The sequence below is a fragment of the Opisthorchis viverrini genome (genome assembly GCF_000715545.1).
Source record: "Opisthorchis viverrini unplaced genomic scaffold opera_v5_64, whole genome shotgun sequence".
NCBI lineage: Eukaryota > Metazoa > Platyhelminthes > Trematoda > Opisthorchiida > Opisthorchiidae > Opisthorchis > Opisthorchis viverrini.
Genome location: NW_008751720.1, coordinates 1,000,591 through 1,021,443, shown reverse-complemented (window position 1 = coordinate 1,021,443; position 20,853 = coordinate 1,000,591). Strand labels below are relative to the sequence as shown.

Below are 20,853 nucleotides of genomic sequence, written 5' to 3'. Positions count from 1 at the left end.
GCCAATCACATCGTAGTGAAGTGAGGCAACAATGCAGGGTGACACATCAAACACTGTGGATGGGCTGTTTGTTCATGTTAGAGGTGGGTAAAAAAGCTGGCCCCATCCAAAGGCAGTCAACTCCGATCTGCTTAACAAGCAAACATAGGACACAAGTGTCCGAATTTCTAGCCACGTGGTGACCAAATTCAGCCTTCATCTTCAGCATTCGAGCTCACATGTCTTGGATGAAGAGATTCGAATCCCTGTTAGCCAAGCTATTTGCAAAGCTGAGACACATGAAACTCTAATTCGGAAATGCTTGTGCCTGTAAGCTGGTTTTGAGGATTATACGTTCTTAATTTCACAGGCTTCTTCAATGAAAGAAGCCCCCTCTCGACTGCATTTCTCTGCACGCTCAAACGTGGAAACCATGTTCCTCTTACCTTCGACCAGTGGTCCAGCCAAATTCGAATATCACGATAAATTAGCTAGCCTCAAACGTTCTTTGCGTCGATGGAGCATGACTGACCATTTGGCTACTTACAGCTTAGACCAATAAGTCGCATGGCTTTTATTAGTGATCAATTATTTCGGAATATCTTGAAGGAAAATTGAAGTGTAGTCAACTGATGAAATCTAGCCGAACTTCAATTGGTCGAAACAACCGATTGAGACCTATCATTCACATACTTGAGCAACCTTTGACGCCGGTAAGTTGCCTTATTTCAAATTCAGCTGAGACCGTTTGATCTGTTGAATGTCATTTAGAAAGATGGTTTAAATTGATGGAAGTTGGTCTGCAGCTGCTGAATGATCCAGTCGCTTCAAGCGCTGCCGCATATCTGACGACCAAAATCGCTGGTAATAACCGCCCGACCACCGATTGGTTTTAGCAAATTCTTAAAACACCATTGTTTTATAATACTTAGGGAGTCCAGTGGGCATATCGTCGAAATAAATTAGTTTGCAAAGGAGCGTATTTCGCTAATTTTGTGCATTTGGGTTCAATACTTAGGGAGTCCAGTGGGCATATCGTCGAAATAAATTAGTTTGCAAAGGAGCGTATTTCGCTAATTTTGTGCAATTTGGGTTCAAGTAGAACATAAGTTTGACGGAAACTCTGGGACTGCGCGTACCTGCTGAGCCACAAGAAGGGCGAAACTGATCGTGGGCTGTCGAGGAGTAGTGTATTACATAAACAGAGACCTGCGTGTTCTGGCACAAAACATACATTGGCTATTACCGCCATTGAGGTGATTGGATAATGGCATGTCTGGGTTGTTAGAAGAGAGGAGATTCACCTTTCTCTGCACTACTTACCATTTATATCCGTGTCTAGCTGAATGAGTTCCTTGTATGTCTTTCCCCAAACAGCAAACCTACCGAGCCTCTTCAAGGTCAACCAGAGTGCTTCACCTGTTGAATCTTCAATAACTGAAAGAAAATATAAATGGTATGAAAACCTTTCTTCTTCTTTACGATTGACTCACTTTCTATGGTATGGCAGCAAAAAAGCTTTTGAAGCAAATCGTGTCAACTGGAAAGATTTTGTCTAAACAAGAATTTCAGTGTGAACTACGCCAAGTTTCTTGATTATAGGACCAGTCCACGCTCTACCGGTTAATATTCATTGAAATTAGACTTGAAGTTTGGTGAACTCCCTTTCTTTCGACAAAACTTTTAAGGGAGAAACCAAAAAAATTCGGCTGAAATAAACCCGGTCCATTTTTAACACTGTCGGAATTAATATCATGTAAAGGACTACTGGCAGTCTTTTGGCCTAGAAATGCCGTCCGTTTTAGATGAATAAACGGGGATAGAAAGATCGTAATAGGTGAAAATTGCTGGTATAACACAGGTTTTGAGTGTATGGATGTGGTAACTGGGAGTTTGCTGGTTCAAGGAAAGCGATTTTCTTACTTGGTTCTTTTGTTTCGCCGGTGTTTAGCTTTCATCCGTATTCTTGTCCAATACAAACCATGACCCGCTTTCCAGAAGAGCCATACCTACGTTTTGAACTTGGTTGTTAGCACCATTGGTCGGTGCTGTGTAATTTCGATGTAAGGGGCTTTATTGATGTCTTTGTGTCTAGTTAGTGCTGGAATGATCATTGCTCACAAATAGAGTGTAATACATGTTGGGCAAAAGATGAAACACTTGCAGTTATTGGGTGCATTGGGTGCTATTGGGTGCATCTGGGTTATTTTTTTGTCCGGCGTCTACAGTTGTGTTAACTAAGGTCCATGTTGTTCAACACCGTTGAAATGACCGCAAGGCTCTTACGACAGCACAATACAATGATCGCTTACAAGCCTGCGAGTATTCTGCGGTGGACACTATCAAGATCAAAATGGAAACTAGACTCATTGGCGAAGAACAATATCATATACAGGATCCAATGCAAGGACTGCGACATACGGTATGTAGGACAAACCGGAAGGAAGCTCTCCACCAGAATACATGAATGCAAGCTCGCCGCTAAAAGACACGATCAGCTCTCCCTCATCTCCGCACACAAAGATCATGAAGGACGCGAGTTCTACTTTTGCATACTGCGTTTGCATACTGAACGCGAATTTATGGAAGCGTGGTATTCCACCGAAGAAGCCGTCAACAGGCACATCGAAATTGATCCCATTTACCAGCCACTAAGAGCGAGAGAACGCCAGAACCACAGCGCTTAGAGCTGCAAAAGCAACCAGACGAGCAACTCACAGGAGAAGCAGGAAAGCATCATTCAAACAGACACATCAATTGAATTAGAGGAGGAGCTCAACCAAAGCACCAAATCAACCGGCGGACGCAGGGAGACTAACCGCCACGGTGAAGGAAATAGGGCGGTACAAGCAACCAATCAAACTCGAGAACGTCAAACCACAGCGCAAAGTGGATCGGGGCCATAGAGCACAAGCTACTAAAGTTAAAAAGCGTTGGGATAACCAATCAACACAAGGGAACATAGACCACAACGCAACAAAGACAACACACGGACCAATAGTTTCACTAAATTTGCTACACCTCAAGTAGCCAAACACGTCAGAAGATATTAGATAGCCTTCGAATGCTATATAAACGCACGCAGGCAAGGAAGAAGTACCCAACCAACTGCGCACTGATGAAGTCTCCTCGCATGGTGACGAAACGTTTGCAAGCCCATTGCCAAGTTTGGCGAACAGATCAACAGCCACCTGATCAACAACCGATACACGGTCAACGGGTAACTTAACAAGAACGGAACTAAATTACTGCCACTGAAGCACACTGACTTATTTGGATACGGGACTTGGTCACCAAAATCTAGAAAGGTAAGGAAGGTATTCTGAAGAAGAGTGGTGCATTTCTAAATAAAACGGTGTTTGCACAAAAGAAAGCGCGCAGTGCGAATTTCGGAGTAATGGGACGTTAGAGAAATTTAGAACAGGAAAGTTGTTAACTCCCCTGTGGTGATTCAGGTGGCTTAGCTTTACCACAGAAAATGACAGACACCTTACGTCAACTACCGTTGAAAAAACAAATATTGTCGCATTTTTAACATTTTATTTCCTGGTGAGTGAAATTTATTCAGAATTAACACTCAGAACCAAGTCCTGCGTCGAAGAGGTCGGTAAATGCCTTTTACTCGACCATTCACCCAAAGAACAATGCGGACTGGGGAAGTTTGGGACTGCTGCTCACTGAACCGACTCGTAATATCTGTGCAAAGAGCTACTCCCCTTTAGTGATTACAAGCAACCGATGATGTATCCTCTGAAATCTGGCAGTCTTCCAGGCTTACTGGATTGATCCTACATCAACGGAGGGCTCTCTACGCCGTTTGTAACAGAGTTTCTTTCAATTATTTGTCAAAGGTTGCAAGAGATGATAGATATTGACATATAGATTGCTGCATGAAGGCAGATAAAACTGAAAATAGGACCGGGTGCCCCCAATATAATTTCGGAACATATACTAATTGATGATGACAACATAATACTGAGAAATGTTTCAGCGCTGACGCAAATCACAAAACATACCTATGCATTTTTCTCCAATTTCGTTCTCTTTGGCGTTAACTTTCTCATAGAATGTCGACACTTGGCTGATTTGTGCCGTGAGTTCTTGTTTTTGTTGGGCTGAATGGTTGGGCGCAAGTTAGTAACAAAAGTAAATTAGGTCAAACATCCAAAAACTTATTATTATTATTATTACTTTATGGAGAAAGATTATCAAATTTCTTGGATTCATCCATGATTAATGTTTGACCTTCTAGAGAATTGGTCATTCCGTGTAGATGTCACATGAGTTCATACAGAACACAACGAGGTCCAGATCGACCTTTAGTATAAGACCAGACGCTTATATTCACAGCAAACGTCGTTGCTTGGTGAAACCTGTTTTTGCCATTATTTTTGTCTCTCATTAAAGTTTATCCATTCTAGAGGCGTTTGGCCAACTATCATCCTGAAGCCTGAAGTGTCCCGTTCAACGCATGATCAGAAAACTTTGAACTGATGTTGCAAAGATTTTGGAACAGACGCCGAACTTGTATTTATCTTTGCTCAGAAAAGCGTTAATTTCTACAGTATCCTGGAAACTCTCACTACAGCGACTATGCTTGAGTGATGATAGTTTTCGCCTCTTTACGTCACATGCACTACTTGAATGCTCCGTCATTTTCGGTGCTTCCTAAAGAAACTTGACTTCTACCATGTTTTGTACGGCAACTATACTATAATTACTAATAATAATTACTAACACTATAACTATACTATGATTATACTGTACTATAACTATAGTATAGTGTAACACACACGAGCATTCAATAACCTGTCGATTGCTCAACGTTGCGTTGTCGACAATGACCACACACGCCCCACTGATAACATATATTTAATTTCCTCTAAATCTCAAATTACTTTCCGGGAAATTTATTGTTTTTCGTTGCATTCGATCCGATGCTTGTTGAAAGGCTTTGGTTAGCAGGGCGTTTCTTGAAACGGGATAAAATCAGCGCTAAGAAACCTATCGGCGTAACGGTGATGCTACTGATGAAGACGCATGCGAGTACTATGTTTTTCTTTTTGTGAATCCGCTTTACGTCTCTTGAAAAGGGGATCTATTGCCGGAATTCGTGCAGTTGCTTTTTAGCATTTGCATGGAATTGAGCAAAAGTCAATGAATATCCAGAGACGTTCAGGAAGACATGTTCAAGAGAAGATGGATGTTCAGTTTTTGTAAATAAAATGCATATGAGAGTTTTGCTTCCCTGTCCAATGGTCTGTAACTGGTCAGTTGGCGTTTTCTAGTAAAGAACTCCACGGCGAAGGCCTTCTTCCTTTCACTGGTGGTGCATTCATTAGTGGCCGTCCACGGACCACCTCAGCTGTGAACCATAGATGGTATGTATGTGCCAAAAGACGATGATATCTGCATGCGGAGTGTAGACGGAGTGTACCACTCCAAATAAGTAAAAAATGTGAATCACAAGAGTCTTATTCCCTTCGTTATTTTGAAAAAAAACATACTGAGTGTTTCGGGAAACCATCATCGGAAAAGTCTGTGAGTAATTAATTCAAAAACCAGTTTTAGACGAACAAGAGTGAAAACGGAACAGCTTGAACCGGAAAGCGGACTACTTTTACACTACTTTACATTTAAGTTGATAATATCATTTCTATGTTTTAATTCTGCCTATTTTCTAAACGTACCAGTCCACGCTTCTGTTGCAAAGTCCGGCTTATCACTCCAGATGTTCGTAAGCGCGTCTTTCAAAGGCGTTGCTGCGGTCTGCTGCCCATCATCCACTACATTGGTGATAGGTGAGAGAAACCAAATTGACTCAAATAAAAGACACAAAATGTATGAGCAGAAATGTATGGATGAAAAACATTCATTTGCCTGATCAAACCTAATAATTCTAGTTTACAAACGTTCTCACTCGATGGGGCCGCGAAACCGACAAACAAGCCTAAATGCGTTGAAACAACAGCAGTATCAAGGCCTACAGAAAACAAAACAAGTTATCCAGGTCCATCAATAACCAGCCAAGGGATTGCACATCATAACTGGCGAACACAGGAGAAGGATGAACAACCGTCGGAAGTACACCAAGCGCCTGTCAAGGACGAGCAATGCTTTGGACAAAGGACATAGAATGGACCTGGAAAACGGGGAAGTCACAAGACGCTAACCGCGACTCACATCAAAGCAACTAATGGCCGAGGGTGTGGAAAACCCTAGGCACCACAGCTTGGATAGAATAAAGAATGTGGAATTGGCAAGTGTTTAGAGAGCGGTCTCAGCTAAGCCAGCTTGACAAGCAAAGTTGTTTGGGTGTCAGTAAACGGTAAATCATTACCAAAAAATGGGTAGAAACCCCAACCCAAAGTAAGTGCACAGAAGCGCTCTCTCTTACACAACTAGTGCAGCATTAGCCCACCTGCACAGACGGACGAAATGTGTAAACAACGTCCAAGAGGAATCTTCAAGTAAAGCGAACCGGAAGAATCAGATCCTAAGATGGACCTAAATCCATGTGGGATCTCCGTTGGTCTTAGACTCCCTCTAGCTCTCACATAAACCATAGTTAGCTTACTAGCAAGAAATCTTGCTGACTGGTCCGATTTTTGCACTCCGCGGAGATAACAAACAGTAGGTGGGTTATGACTGCTCGTTATCAGGTCTGCGGACAAATGACTCACTTGAATGAGTTCCATCAGTTTACCAGGGGAGAACATTCATCCCAAAACCTGCAGGTATGTATGGCTGCCAAGAGTGGGAGGTTCAGGCCTACTTTTACCCAGTTAAACAAATCATGCAACCTGAAGATTAAAACTTAGCTAAGGGTGAAACGATTAAACAGAGACCACACTCTAGCCTACTTTAATAGGTGAGGCTTGATATATGACATAACGATGCCAAAACACCAAGACTATTCTGTTCTTACCTTCCACTCGAATTTACAGAAAATCATTGTCCGCTCCTAGGAGATATCACAGGTCATTACCTCACTACTGCGTACAAAAACACTAAATTCAAGCGACCGCTTTTCCCAAAGCTGACTTCACAAACAGAGGAACAAAACAGTCTCTATTGGACAACTTTAGGCGAACAATTACGTCTTGGATGCAAAATCAAATGCATTTTTAGCTCAAAAGATCCTTTCCTTTGAGAAATCTCCTAAGTTGACTTAAGTTGACTAATACCCGGTCATACAAAATGACATATGCTATGAAACAGTTGAACACAGCGTTAATCAGTCTCTGGTGACCAAATGGATACTACTATCCGGATGATCATGTTTCCAAAACTTTGTGGAGTTAGTCTGATGGGGAGGAAATAATACCACGCACATAATTTACGGCGTTTATTGCAGTAAAAAGCAACAATAAATCGGTATTTTTTTTGGCGATAACTCACCTCTGCACTCCACCAACCGAATCGCATCAATATCTGTCGTGGATGCCGTTGTACTGGTGATCCATTTTGAATCGAACAGCTTTCTTGCAAAGTTGTATTTTCCAGTTTCTGTTTTTGATTAAGATTGTGGGAGACGAGGATGAAATGTATGAATATTTCACATCCAGAAAGTTTCAACAACTGCGTGCCGCTCATTGACCGCAGATAACCAATTTGAAACCCTCCAAAGATTCTCAAGATGTGAACTGCTGATGGAATGGTTCTAAACTGCCTGTCAGCTTTTCAACACCCACAGAAGAATCTTCTATACTGATATTAGGCGAAAAATACCTAGTTCACATTCAATCTCCCTTATTAGTGAGTATGTCTTGTCGTTCGGTTTTTGGCGGAACTCAAGCCACGTCTGATGTTGAGCCAGGATCGGAAAACCGAGGAACATCCTCAGCGGGAAAGCCAACAGCGAGCATTTCGCGAGTCCGTAAGAAGTGACCTTTCGACTTTGGAACAAAAGTACCCAGATTTTAGCCTGGAATAATCTCATATCAGGGTGTTGATTATCAGCCCAAGACTTGAGTCGTTATATCATGTCTATCCTTGTAACAATACGGTATGACTGTGTGCACCAGTCGCAAGAGAAGGGACAATCTGTTTAAAAAATCTTACCACCAGCCAATACCGCGAAAGTCTCCAAAGTCATAATAAACAAGAGATCAAGTACTACCATCCATTGGTAGTATCCTCAAAAAATTCCATGTAGCATGCACGCCTGATTTCCCCGCTAACTGGTCGTCGTTCGGGCTTGACAATACTTGCACGCAGTAGATCTGCCCGTCATAGGTTTAGCTGTCCGGCTGATAAGCCCTGGGTGAGACATCTCGTTGAAAGCTACTTAAATTTTGTGCTATTCACTGATTGCCAAATCTGCAGAATAGTGTGATTCAAGAACAGGATGTCTGTAGCTGGCATCTGATTAAGACTTCCTCACCTCTTTCTTCCTTTGTGAAACTACTTTCGATTATTCAGCCAACTTTTTCAAGTGCTCTTGTCGACTAACAGGTGGGAATTCTAAACAAAACTAGAAGTTTATGGAACATGCGTCAAATCGAACTGCCTTAATACTGTATAGGAATTTAGCTCCGCTGGCCTGGTTTTGAAAAATTAAGAACCGGCAGCCTGATGACCCGGATGTAAACTCCGCGATCACACTCAGCACTCTGGTCATTAGGAAGGCAAACGGACTCCTCAGCCAACGCGTATTTTGTGAAAAATTAGGACAGCCATCCGCTAGTTTTTAAGGCTCATTATCGATTTTATTCTGTGCTTTGATTGAAAGTAATCGGTATTGGGGTGTTCATAGTACTGACGGAAATTACGAGTAGTTTCACAATCGAAACATGAAGCAGCCTTTATGTACCATTCTTATCCAAAGACTTTCACAAGCAAAAAAACTAAATTAAACGCCAAAATGCAAAGAATACATCAAATCAAAAAGAGAACTATTGCTGGGTGGGTAAAACGTGCGTCTACAGTGCAATAATAGTGGTTTTTGAGCTATCCATTCGGGTTACCAAATTGTTCAAAAACTAGTCGTGAAAAATTCGTTCAGCTGCCCAGCTGCTGTCACCTGAAGTAAGCACGAAGGCTGGAATACTGCCAAGTTGCCCTAGTCTAGACAGGGGAATTCGAGAGGCTGTAAATTTGCGCTCCAACTACTACTAGGGCCATCTCACCTCAGTCGTGGTCTCTTATACGACTTGACAGATTATTCAATACATAAATTTGAGAACCACGAACAGTTTTTTTATAAGCATGCCCACCGTTGATCCAGTTGAATGCGTTTGGTGCAAGGTGAGATGAAAATAATTTCATCAGAGTAGCTTTGTTGTACTAATGATCGATCACTTTCGGTTCATTTCGTCTCTAATGACTAGTTCGGAAAAGTAGAGTAGAGGTTGTCACTAATTGGTAGACTAATTATGAAAAAATTCCACAATGGCAGTGTTCTCACTGTAGTTCGCATAATGTGGTAATTCGTCAGCAGACGACACTCACCAGATCGATAAACGAAAGTATGTTTCCGCAAGGCAGTAATCTTGTTAACTTATCTAAGAACTCTCTCTCTTTATTATGCTAGAAGTAATACCTAATCATTGAATGGAAACTTCTTGCCTTAATTGAAGTCAGCTAAAGCCGAGAAAGTGTACAGCTCCGTACACCGATTTCCTCCCTATTTGGAATCATTCTTGGTGAGAATTTTGCGTATCCGCAGGGAGATTAAACGCAGTTTGTGGTTGCAAATAAGCCGTTCGATGATGAACAGCTGATCAGCCCGCTTTTTGGCCAGACACAGAGCCACTGCTCTTGCACTCACGTTGTAATCCAGATCACTTGACTGCGTGTTGACGAGTCTTTCAAGTGATGACACTCAACTGAGCCTCTCAAGGGTGCTTTTATTAAAAGGGAAGCATATGCAGATTCAGAGCAAGCACTTTTAGTCACATCACCGTACGTTAGTTTTGAGTGACTGCATACCAAAATGCTATGACGAGCAAAACTGAGAAGAACGGCTTGCTCAAAATGCCATCTGCGTGGCGTTTCCTCAGTGCGAAACTTGATGTTCTCTAGAAACTTCACTTTCCCCGGTATGAAGCAAGACCATTCTGGGCCTCGAAATTTAGCCCCTCTGAAATTCTCTGCTATCAACCGTTTTCATCATGAACTTGAGTCAGTTTTTCAAAGTGGCCCACTGTCCCATACGCTTTGGTATGACGAGTTCCAGTGGATGCCCGTAACAGTCAGAAGGAAAGTCAATCTGAGTGCATCTTTTGGCCATCTACCCGTAAACAGCCTTCATCAACGGCCTTCACTTGGAGTTTCCTTTATGGTTCCCAAAAGCCCCTGTCGTCCAAGGCTTCATGGCATTCAGAGAAGAAGAACCCACCAATTACGGTCTTAACCTACGTCAGATGTTCACAGCTGTTGACTTTGCTAGACAGTGCTTAACACAATCCAAGGAAGATTCGAAAAACTGGAGTGCAGCTTTCGCCAGTTCCGACCGTCAGGTTGTGTGGTACTGCGTAGGCAACCTCAAATACATCGAAAAGTGCATAATGCAGAAGATACATATTAATCTGGTTGAAAGTTCTGATTGAACTTGTGCTTGATACACAAGCAAACACATCTATTATTTTGTCTGATTAGCCATTCTGCGGACGAGGAGCGTGTGTCCCAACATACTTAGGCAGACTCAGTTAAACCCTCCAACCTCCTGGCCACATTAAGATAAGACGAAATGGACTTTAATTTTGTTTGTTTTGAAATTAGGCGTTTACCAAATTAAGAAAACTTCAGCAGATCTTAAGTACCGAGCTGAAGTAATAATAACTGTTCAGCTGTAACATAGTTCCGGTGCATAGCTGCCATGCTACCCGAAGGAAGCACGAGGGCTGGGATACTGCCAGGTTGCCCAAGCCTAGACAGGGAAAGTTGAGAGTTGATCGAACTTTATTATAAAGGACAAGTGACGGACTGTCTCATGTCGCATCGTGACATGTTAGTCCAATGTCTTCATATGAGATCGTAAGTGTAGCGTAGCCGCATTGCAGGACAAACAGAAGTTTTTGCGTTCTCCGGGCCTCACATATACTCTAATAACAATAAAACAAAGTAATCGTTCAGCTGTAGAGCCTTTTCGGTGCCTAGCTGCCATGCTACCCGAAGGAAGCACGAGGGCTGGGATACTGCCAGGTTGCCCAAGCCTAGGTGAAGTCGAGAGGCAGAGGTCGGGGTCGAACCACGGACCTTCCGGTCAGTGAATTCGCGCTCTAAGCACTTGAGCCATCTCGGCCCCACCAAGCTGATGTGCAGTCCGATAGATCCTAAGTAGCAGAACCAATATCTGCGATACATTTTGGGACTAAATTTAACTAGACAAGTTGCTATACATAGTTCCAAAAATACGTGTTGCCCAGAAGTTCTCTTGTTTTTTACTTGCCGGAGTTTAACGACTCCTAGCTCTGACGTCTTAAGTAACTGAAAAGAAAAGAAGATTCTTTCAAGTGGTTTGCACGAAGACTCATCACTCGATTACCCAATCGATGCATGACTTTCATTGCTTAAGGAAATTTATAAGTACTTATGGTACCTAAGGTACTTTATAACGCATCTGTGAAGGTCAATCACTGCTGCCCATCCGGTCCTGGGTGAATGATATCGTCCTCAACCATTAGCCGTGTTTGGAAACCTTTTGTGAAGACTCCTGAATTACGTACTGCTGATGGTTCCTGACAGGAACATAAAAGGCGCGAAGTATTTCTGGGACTTCCAGCATGGGTTGACTTTAATCATAGCATGAAACCTTGAATAAAAGTACAGAAAATAGTGGTTATGTAATCTTGATATATTTTGGTCAATTCATGGTAAGGGGTGCATGATTCACTTCACTCGAGTTATTGTTGTGGGCAGTCAGCCACCGGTTAGGCTGTTCTTAGTGCTCATGAGTCGGGTCTATCCCCCGATTATCCATCCGTCTTGCTGTGTTCTTAAGCGGCGCATTAAATATAGATGTCATGTTAGCCGAACAGATGGCGTAGTCGAAGTGGTTTTGAAAGAGTGATTGTTTAAGCGTTACTTGTTCAATCATCAGTCTCTTCCCGTTGGCTCAACAGCCGTTAAAACCTTAGTCGAATTCAGACATCAAACATAAAATTTTCAATGAGTTAGTGTTTAGAGCTCTGTTGGCGAGTTGAGAACAGTACACGTGAATGCTAACAGAGAAATGGGCTGAGTGTAAAAGGATATTGTCCCGTAACTAATCCAAAATGGAATTAAAATCCGGCCTATCAGATAAAAGTTTAGAGTGGTGAGACTTACAAAAGAACACAGCCATCTAATAACCTGTTCCGTTCTCTAAGACGCCCATGATATATATATATATATACCAAAAATCAATCTTTGTACCCTCACAATCGAGGAGAAAGATATCCTCATTAAGCAGGATAACATGATGAAATGGCAGCTGATCTTTGGTATCACAAAAAATTGTTCTGAGGACTGTGTGAGTCCAGCTAGTCATTGGAAAGGGTCAACGTCGGCAAACCATTTCTACTTTGCTTCTTGAAACATACTGTTATAATATGGCGCAGATTTAACTCGAGGGCTAACGTTAACGTTGCGTTCAGCAATGTAAGACAAGCATGCGGACGCAAGGCATCCTCTTTCATGGATCAAAGAACTGCCATCACCAAAAGTTAGAAGCGGATCCAGTTGGGACCTGGACCACTGTACCAAGTAAAGTGTTCTCATCCAACACGCGATAAAATAAATAGTTTACAGAAATAAATCGATATATCCGTTATTGATATTCAGTCGATTGCTAATATCGTGACCAGTCTGTCACTCAAACTGTCTTGAGAGTTGATGTCCCAGTGTGTTCAATACACGGCACAAATAAATACTGTAGGATCATGTAATCAACTGCATTTAAGAAGGCTTACAGACAAAACCCAATCCGTAAAAGTACACAAAACCTTGTGCGGTATCAGGTGAAGAACTTCAACCGCGGTGTCCAAGTGACTGAATAACTTGAAGTTATGAGTTAAACAAGGATCTACTTACCATTTGTTCTCGGGTTATTCGCTTCGCCAGGGAAAGGCGGCGTTTCAAGGAAACAAAGCATATATTTATTTGAGTTTGACGACAAAAGGTTTTAATTTGTTGAAATTGTATCTTTTTCCAGCATTAAACAGGGTTTTAGGTGACTCGGGAATTTCCACTGACCTATTTTTGGCTAGAAATCTATGCTCGCAAGTGCTTTATCCTTACTGGGGATTGTCAGTACTGAGAATTTCACAAGTCTCTGCTAGGTTCTGGGGCTCAAACAGGTCAGCTAGGAGCGGTCGATCTTCGCTGTTACTATGGACTGAACACCGAAAGTGAGCATGAATCTAGGACTCAAGGCTACACCCGGAAGAACGCTGATGGCTTTTGATTATGTGCCTGGCAGGGCAAACTATGACAGACCTGCTCGCCACAAAAGCCACTTCATTTAAAAGGGATACCCTGGGATATTCACGACTTCCTGGACGGGAACCACGTGACTCCTCTTGGTTTGATTATTGCTATGTCATCAATTCCCAACCAGATTTCCCGGCCAAATTTTATCCATCGTTGTATCCTACGCATTTTCTGAATGGCTTTTGCAATGGATACTGTGTCAGCGGGGCAGACAGTGTCCTATTTCGATGCGATGCACAGCTCTATTGCTTCAGGTTGTAAGACCCTTGTGCTCAGTTTGCCTTCCGTAACGTGTTCGAACAATTTGTGTGCTGTTTTCGATGATAATGTGAACAAGGCTTATGATGCAAATCGATCAATTAATAGAATCATATTTTATGTTCATCACGCATTAGTTTGCAACGGCAACAATAGCCTGAGTCAATCGACTGGAGAACAGCGGCCCAGTCAGTGCGTTTGCGATCGAAATGGGCTGGTTCATTTCAGATTCACAGAAATGGATAATGTAGTTGATTAGTAACAGTATTAGGCTGGAAATCTCTTAGGCTACCAAATCACTCATCTGAAGAAGAGGAGAAAGACGCTTTGCCGTCTATTTATCTTTGAACTGACGAAAAAAAAATTATTTTGCCACCAAATTCAACTGAGAAACTATACAGTGATTCCAAAGTGATTGACAATCCGAATGTCTGGTATCGAAGCTGAAGGTTTACTAGGCTAGATGAGAAATCCTAAGCTGTGGAGCATTGACCTTCTCCGGAAAATATTGGCTAGTCTCTTTTTAAGGCAACTTCTGATTGATACACAATAGTCACATATCTGGATGTCAACACAATGGGAGCCTTCCTCATTGAAACTCAGATTTTGGGAAAGTCTTTTATGATGAAGCGCAATTACGTTAATTGTACTTTTTCGTTTGCTGTGCTACCAGCCAGCCTCCTTGTGTTTGGCTTGGCTTTCTGTCCCAGTTTCTTGTGACAACTGGCAGCGATGCCAAAACGCCGGTCGTGAGTACCCGCCATATCAAAAGAGCTGGCTCTCCGATTTTTCGTAAGGGGGTGGACTTGGACCGTCGGCTGGAACCTCAGTGAACAACTCTGCTGTAGCCGGGAACTATGCACTTCGGGGCACAGTTCACTGGCAGAAAAACTGGTTGAATGGCTGACTGATTGATTGCCTGATCGACTAACTGACGGACGGACCACATCCAAGAACCCTAATTCCATTATGCAAAAGTCACTCTAACTGGCAGTACGGGTTTTTCTCAGAGCCTAGTTCATCGGAGCACGGAGAGTGATTGTGATCAGGTGGATCACAGGACACAACGAGTAGTTGCATCCTTTGACAAGGTGAAACAGCACTTTTGTGTTATTCAGTATAACCTCACCTAAGTCCACATGCAGACTTTCTGAAACTCATACGGTGAACACACTTGTGATAAAATTTCCCACCCAGTACCAAGTTTTGGCTTTCTGTCTTTATTCCGTGACGTGTAATCATGATATAACACTTTTAGGGACCACCGCGGGGATGTATTACGGGAATCAGTAAAACCGTGCCACTCAGGTGTACACGCATTTCCGTGCCACTGAGTGCAGATGCCTCACCAACATTATACTCAGTGAAAGCAAGAGGAACGATCAATGTTTTGGGGCACAATTTACAAAGCTAAAAATATCTGGTGGTATGTTGCCGATAAAACGGTTCTAAAACACCGATGTGCACCAGCGATTCTGTCAGTCGACTGCCGACTCTGTGGGATTCTACAACTTTCCTACCATACGAATAACCTGCTATACATCTCGGTTTGGCTCAAAATCGTTTTCGAAATCATTATTTACGCTTCACAGAAAAGAGATGAAACAACATGTGTTAAAAATGTCTCAGAGCGTTCAGCCAGCCCAATGGTTTTTCAGTGCTCAACCCACATGTTTGGTCAAATATTTTAAATGCAGCGTCGTTGTGCCAATCAGAAACTATGCGATAAAAAAAAGTATAGGCCGACTTACCGGTAGACACTGCAATTTGAAAACAGAGTTCTTTTTCATTGAAGTTCAGCCGTACAAACCCGGTTAATCGATGAACACATCCTGGTGTTCATTTTGGTATGTTAAACTACTATTCTGACCAACGAGGGGACAAAAATGAGCGTATGGGCGTTAAAGAAATTCGATTTACTCATGAGGTGAACATTTGACTCCGTCGACTGTCTAATGGCCTAATTGAAACAGCTTCTGCAACATCAGGAAGTATTTAGCCAGTTCAAATATTAAAAACATCTATCAACTCAAACGTGATTTACAGTGACCATCCTAATTCTCGACCTATTTTGAACCCGGTACTATGATTATTCAGGACAATCCAAGACGGATGTGTCATAGAATCTGGAGCACAATGCATAGATGTTTTCCTGTTCTCGTCCAAACGCATTGGATTCTTGACTTCCCTGTCACGTGATCCGCGTGTTTTAGTTGGGACACAGATGGCCAGTGTGATTAATTTTGGTATCCCTGCTCGAAGCATGTCAGAAAAATCCACCTATGATCTGCAGATCGGAACGGACCAGGCTGTGGATTTAATCTTTAGAGCAACCACAGGTCTTAGCAGACTTATGCTCAACTAAAATCCTCTGTGATATCAATTTGCCATTCCTTATTATTTTTTTTGTAACAGGGGTGCTCTTACTCATCTCTCTTCCAGTCACTGAGCACTCTAAGGCCAAACCACACCTCTACACCTTTGAAATATAACTTTGGGAAAAACAGCCCATTAGCAGCACCAATTATAACTTCGAGAGTTTTTCTTCCAACTGTAAGAAATCGAATAGGTATTTCGGAGTATATCCTTAGAAATCACAAGGGACAGTTGCTTGAATAACGCAGTATGCAACGATTATAGGAATTTAACCTTTTGTCAATCAAGCAAAACTTACAACTAAGCCAAAATAATGGTAAAAATGCAACGGTTTTGAAATACTCTGGACCTGATTAGCACAACAGTATCCGAACCTGGTCTGCAATATAGTTGCAACTGGAAGAACCCACCAACCATGTTCGATGGATACTGTGGGCCACGTCTCTGCCTGAAGATCGGAGCGAAACAGCAAAGCGAGAAACAGTGGTGGAGCGATTCCCAAACTAAACACACCCATCCCAAAAGAATGCCTTTTAAATCGGTACTTCCTTCACCTTCATCCATTTTTGCTGCGTTTGAAAGTGGACCGTGTTTAGGATGCACTGACGATAACGTACAAGGCATAATCGAAAAGAAAACTTCCAATTTTCTAGTTTCCACACCAAAATAACTCATTTTTCAATAAAGGAAACTACACACAAGGTTACTGAGAACTCTTAGACAGCCCACGACCGGTTTCGCCCTTCTTGGGTCTCATCAGGTAGGCGCAGTCCCCGAGTTTCCGTCAACTTTATGTTCTACTTGGTCTAATTCTTAATACTTTTAAATTCACCTGTCGACCGCAACATACTTTCCACAACCCTTCTAATGTCGAAACGACATGCGTGTCACACCTGTGTTAGCCGTTTGGTGTTTCCATCGGTTCCGAGGCACAAAGTTTAGTTCAGGTTTTCAAATCTCCCGTTAAAACACCAGTGGAAATGATAACCAGATTCATAATTCTCAAAACTGAATCGTTGACACTTGACAAACGTACCTAGAACAAAGGAGCCGGCAACCAAGAGCAACAAAGTCGAGGTATTCATTCTCATGTACTGTTGAAGGAGGGAATGCTGAACATTCAATCTGTCAACGAATATTCTGAGAAGCTATGGAGAAATTCATCTTTTAGATAAACAAAGCCCTATTGCGTTCATCCATGCTATTGGCTACCTTGAGGGCAAGGCTATTGGTATATGCATGTGCACGCACGCACGCACGTGTTCGGTTCACACATGCACTCACGCACGCACACACTTAGCTTTCTTGCGCGAACTTATAGAAGGGTAGTAACCCTTCAGTCCTGTGATTAACACATTAATTAAGACATGCCACATTCCACGAGAAACCTATCTCTTATCTGGTACCTCTGGAAAGAAAAATTTAAATGAGGTTGGCCAGCTAACGACTATCCTTGTGAAAATAAGCCGCGTGTTTACTTCAAACCAAATAGTACACAAGGTAGAGCTCTACGGTGCTATTGGATGATCACAACCACATATATAACGCTCTGACTTGAGGCTGAACATCTAAACGTCCACTCGGCAATCTGGGGAAAACCGGATGTTTCAGGGCTAATTTTTTGCCGCAACAAAGGAATCACAAACCATCCCTTCACAAACATAACTTCAGTGGGAGATTCACTTGAGTCTTCCGTGAAAAACCAAACTGATTTGCAAATGAGTGTATTTGTTGCAATAACTTTAACCAGTACTTATTCTGTAACAACCAAAGTGCCTGATTCTGTCTTTCCAATGCTTCATACTTCAACCGGCCTAGTTTCGTTATGCCGTCTCCTTGGATAGGGTAGTCAGTTAGATTTGGCCAAACCAATATATGTATTCTACTTTTTAAGTCCTATATGCATGGTTTTAAATGGGGCCATCGTGAACCATGATTTCCAGAGGCAATAATAGCCCCATGTTTCAGTGATGGTTGTCCCTGAGACAAAGCATGCTGCGGCCGAAATTATAAAAATTCGGTTTCACCGACACCACAGGCAGACGAACACGTACGAATGCTCTTTCGGGATCTCCCCAGTTTTAACACAGTGGTTGTCTTGGATAACCTAAAACAACGACAACCCTGCAGAATTTCACTGATAGAAAACAGACCCTCTGCGATTCATTCCTGCACGGTGCGTTTGATTCTTTATTGTGAGACGGGGCACACACTGTGCCTCCTTCCGCATTACACGATGCTGATAGAAGCTCCAAGTTAACGGTGAAAAGTTTCCGTTATACGCAACTGACGATGTGTGCCAAGGGGCGAGGCCTGATTCCACGTGCATTTGTCTGACGCCAGGTTTGTACCATATGTTTGGTGTGGGAACAACAATGCAGATGTACGCAGACGTGGCTGTTGAATTCCCTCAGTTCCATAAAAGAGGACGTGGGGCGTGAAGAACTGCGACATATTGTTAGTTCACGGAATCTTTAAGAAGAGTGTTGGATTTGGCCAGCGTTCGGCTAGCATTAAAACCGACCATGATGAGTACCAATGAACTTAAATCATACGGACGGTGTGCGAATTGAATTGTTGGAATGCAAGGAAGACTTAACTGTGAAAGACTTGGTGAACTCCATCAAACAGAATTTAAAAAACGAGCTGTCAAACGCATCCAAAGAAACGCGGGCACATGCAAACTGTTTGTAATCGGCGTGTCGCTCAGCTCCAGCATTGGCAACTGATTCTGCTGTTCCATATCAAGCCACATGGTCTGAAACTCCGGAATACATACTCCATGTAACTACCGCAGCCAGTCGTGATCAACCGCCGTATCGCGTGGAGGCGCATGAATAATTTTTGGGCTAGATACGGGTAGCACGATGTAGTGAAAAATCATGGCGAGACAAAGTGAGAGCAGTCGAGAAATGTAAACCGCAGCAAGCTCCATTCCGGTCTCGAAATTGTTGGGGCCGAAAAATGTGAATGTTTCACATAAAAGGTGTGGCGAAAAACGAAGCCAGATGCATTACAAAAGGAGATGGTTGAAATCTGTTGGGACAAATACTGATACTTAAGTTAAAGCAGGTCTCAACACTCCGTTGGGTTTAGTCTTCTTTTTGCAATCAGGGGGATGTATTTTGAGCACAAAAGACGGGAAAGTTTCCCGCGGCAAGCTCAAGCCGACAGCACAGGCATTTTTTAAATAGTTTTTGTGTATATTGTTCAAATTTGCGGGCCATTCGTTAAATTGAGCGCGGAACCATGGTGATTTGGGGGGGGAGGAGTGTCACAAAATTAAAGATCGAGGTATACTCAGCACAAGGTATAGCAGTGAATGTGGGGGAAATATGTGAAATCAGTGCAGGAAGTAGCGTATGATGTTGAGCATAAAGTCAGGAGGGCTTTTAGTACAGGCGGAAGTGGTGGCATTCGGGGGGGTTTTTAGTAAAGGCGGAAGTGGCGGCATTGTTGTGGTGGATAGTTGGTGATAGCTGGAAGTGTGTTGAAGGATATTCGTTTCTAGGGCAGTCAGTTCACAGTTAGACCATCATCATCAGAAACAATTGGACTGCACTGGAAGTGGCCATCTTGGCCGTCCATGTATTCGTATAGTTTAGACGTGATTATTGAATGTCGGCATAAACGATGAACTAAGAAGGCCCAAATCCGTTTGAAAGACATGGAAAAAGCCTCAAGTTAGCCTGATTTACCGAGCGGCTTTCAACGTGCCAGGCGCGTCTGGATGTGGAAAGTGTTTGGCTTTAACGAATGCTCCGGTTCATAAAATGTCGGGTTACAAACGTTTGTGCTGCTGCTGATAGGCGGTGTTCAAGAACGGCTCCGCCAGTCGGTGAGGTGATTGGGCATGAGATGCCTACAAGTTATGTTAAGGACGACAGAGTATAAGTAACGAGATGCAGAAGTGGAATAAAGTTGCGATTTAGTGCTCTGAAGAAGCAGATTTTATACCAAGTACACGCCCACTCACTAGATCCTCACTACGATCACATCTGTTGGCAGACGCATGAGGTCCTGGAATTCCAGGGACCAAGTCTACACAAATTGATTTTACGATTTATTTGTATTCCATAGTGCGTTTGATCACTACACATCGCCATCGCAAGACTGGCGTGCACAGGAACCCTTCAGTATCGACAATGTGGCTAACTGAGCAACCAATACGTTATAAACGAATTAAAATCGACTACATATTTAATGAGCAACCAATACGGTATAAACGAATTAAAATCGACTACATATTTTTCATTTCAGATTCATGGGCGGACAAAACTGTTATAAGGAATAGAGTGACTACCCATTATGGTTAAAGCAAACCATTTATCAAACAAAAAATTTTCGTCAATGGTGGTTTTATAATTTTTAAGGAGGGACATGGCGGAGTGACGACGGACACGGTTATGATGATGATGAGATTACGAGGGCCATTGTATTAAGCTATCATGCAGAGCCGAGACCCGTTACTAGCGTCGCGTAGGTATGGGCCAACTAGTTTCCAAAAGTAGCCGAGATAGGTATATGGCTTTCCTCAAACTTGTCCTTCTTACTACACCATGAGAAATCGGCCCAAAAGGCATTCGCCATTTTACGGATGATCCGACGCACCTACTCCCGTATTACTCGCATGCACTTCCAAATACTTTATGGGGCCTACGTCAGACCGCTCCTGAAGTACGCCAACCAAATTGTCTACTCAGGACGTACAAAAGACGTTACCCTCATTGAGTGTGTCCAGCGGGCCGCCACTAGAATGATTGCCGGCCTCAAATCCGTACACTACGGAACGCGTCTCGCGATGCTTGATCTCTTTCCCCTGGA

General features: G+C 42.7%; 2 protein-coding genes across 2 annotated transcripts; both read left to right on the top strand.

Annotated features, from left to right (window-relative positions):
* Positions 1–3,043: 3,043 nt before the first annotated feature.
* On the top strand, positions 3,044–6,151 carry T265_04093 (hypothetical protein; the record flags this gene model as incomplete). The annotated part of the gene is made up of 2 exons (XM_009168739.1): positions 3,044–3,199; positions 6,011–6,151. 2 exons carry the CDS (start codon positions 3,044–3,046, stop codon positions 6,149–6,151), a joined length of 297 nt encoding a protein of 98 aa, XP_009167003.1.
* Positions 6,152–10,915: 4,764 nt separating this feature from the next.
* Positions 10,916–18,870, top strand: T265_04092 (hypothetical protein; the record flags this gene model as incomplete). The annotated part of the gene is given in 3 exon segments (XM_009168738.1): positions 10,916–10,959; positions 10,970–11,187; positions 18,740–18,870. The coding sequence occupies 3 exon segments, from the start codon at positions 10,916–10,918 to the stop codon at positions 18,868–18,870; spliced, it is 393 nt and encodes a 130-aa protein (XP_009167002.1).
* Between the last annotated feature and the right edge of the window lie 1,983 nt (positions 18,871–20,853).